General features: G+C 42.5%; 1 protein-coding gene across 1 annotated transcript; it reads left to right on the top strand.

Annotated features, from left to right (window-relative positions):
• The first annotated feature begins 303 nt into the window (after nucleotides 1–303).
• LOC110499335 (MARVEL domain-containing protein 1) lies at nucleotides 304–1,789 on the top strand. The gene has a single exon (XM_021576418.2). It carries the CDS (start codon nucleotides 562–564, stop codon nucleotides 1,048–1,050), a length of 489 nt encoding a protein of 162 aa, XP_021432093.1. The 5' UTR covers nucleotides 304–561; the 3' UTR covers nucleotides 1,051–1,789.

The following is a 1,789-nucleotide window of genomic DNA, read 5'->3' as shown; positions in this document are numbered from 1 at the left end:
ACAAACACCATTGTAAATACAACCCATATTTATGTTTATTTATTTTGCCTTTTGTACTTCAACTATTTGCATATTGTTACAATGCTGTACATAGTCATAATATATTTAAAATTATTATATTATTTTGTGAGTGTAATGTTTACTGTTAATTTGATTGTTTTTCACTTTTGGTTATTATCTATTTCACTTGTTTTGGCAATGTAAACATATGTTTCCCATGGCAATAATGTACTTTGAATTGAATTGAGAGGAGGAGCGGTCTTTGAATGTGAATCCATCCCCCTTTCGGTTTCCTACCCCAACCCCCGAGAGAGAGAGAGGGGGGAGTGGAAAGGAAACGGAAAAGACGAAACACACACAATCCTCCTAATTTCAAAACCCCGGACTGTGCAGAAGAAAAGACAACTCGCTGAAGAAAATAACACTTCTAACCACCTATTTTATTTGTCAATCTAACCTCCCTTTTACTTTTCCGTTTTTTCTGTCCTTATTATCAGTCGGTGGTAGATTGAACTCCCCTGCTCTACTCAGTAAAAGGTTCCAGTGTTCGCTGGAGCAGAGATGCCCCCCCAGCCGGAGGTGAGCACACATTTCCGGGACTTCCTCAAGAGTTTTCTCGGCATCATCCGAATTCTCCAAATCCTATTCGGAGCTGGACTATGGGTCACAATCGCCGCCAACAAATACGAAGGCTCCATCCACTTCGTCCTGTTTGTGGCAGTCCTCTTCTGGCTCCTCACCCTCGCCGCCTTCTTCATCACTCTCCTGGACAAGAAGGACCTCGTCCCCATTTTAGGAGGGGACCGGTGGTTGCTTAGCAACCTTCTTCACGACATCGCGGCCGCGGTGCTTTATCTACCGGTGATCGGCGTCATGATCTACAAAACGGAGCGCTACGCATACTGCAACCTGGAGCAATACAAACACAACTGCCTGTATAAAGTCTACCTGGCTGCCACTGTGTTCGCATGTCTGGGCGCTGTGGTGTATCTTGTCTCCGCGGTGTATATGGGCTGTAGGAAGTGCCGGGGTGAGCAGACGGTGGTTTGAGAGAGAAGGGAGGACAGAGGGGAACCGAGTGAGGGATAGGGCAGAGGACTGGTGGAGGGAGGCAAGAGCTTTCCCTGGATAGGGGAGAGGACACGGGTGGAGAGGGGGTATTTTATGTCCTCAAACTGTCTTCTTGGCTCAAACTCCTACAGGTTTGTCCATATTCTGTTCCGTAATTTAATGTCAGTATCATTTCAGTAGCTTACCAAAGTATATATTTTATATTTTTATCTGTGTGTTTTTTTGTTGGACCATAATACTTTTTTGGTAGGCCTACTCCAGTGTTTTTGTTTTGACTGACAACAACATTCCAAAGCTCTGAGATGTCCAGTCCAGGCATGGGCGTGTTATCTGTGCCTTTAAAAACATACCTTATGCTTTTCAGCCTACAACAAGCTGTAATAGCAAGGACATGAGATTATATGCCTTTGATATGAAAATAACTACACCATATTTGTTGATAATGTTTTTAAGTGTTCTTTTAGCAAGAATGAATCCTTGTCTATATCAAAAACAAAACCAAGTCTGTTCCTAATTAAAGTGTTCTTTGTGTTAAGACCAAATGTTGATGCATTAAAACCAATGTCAGGGTTATTTTCTTTGGTAATAACACTGTCATTAATGCCGGAGTACCAGCATCTTAAACGTTCTGCTGCTTGAGCTTCTGTTCCTATTATAGAATATTATCTGAAAGCATTATGGAGCTCCTGAACCTACATATAAAGTGTACTGGCACACA

The sequence above is a fragment of the Oncorhynchus mykiss genome, chromosome 20 (genome assembly GCF_013265735.2).
Source record: "Oncorhynchus mykiss isolate Arlee chromosome 20, USDA_OmykA_1.1, whole genome shotgun sequence".
NCBI classification, from domain to species: domain Eukaryota; kingdom Metazoa; phylum Chordata; class Actinopteri; order Salmoniformes; family Salmonidae; genus Oncorhynchus; species Oncorhynchus mykiss.
The sequence above is the reverse complement of the archived record's forward strand: the minus strand, read 5'-3'. Positions and strand labels throughout refer to the sequence as shown.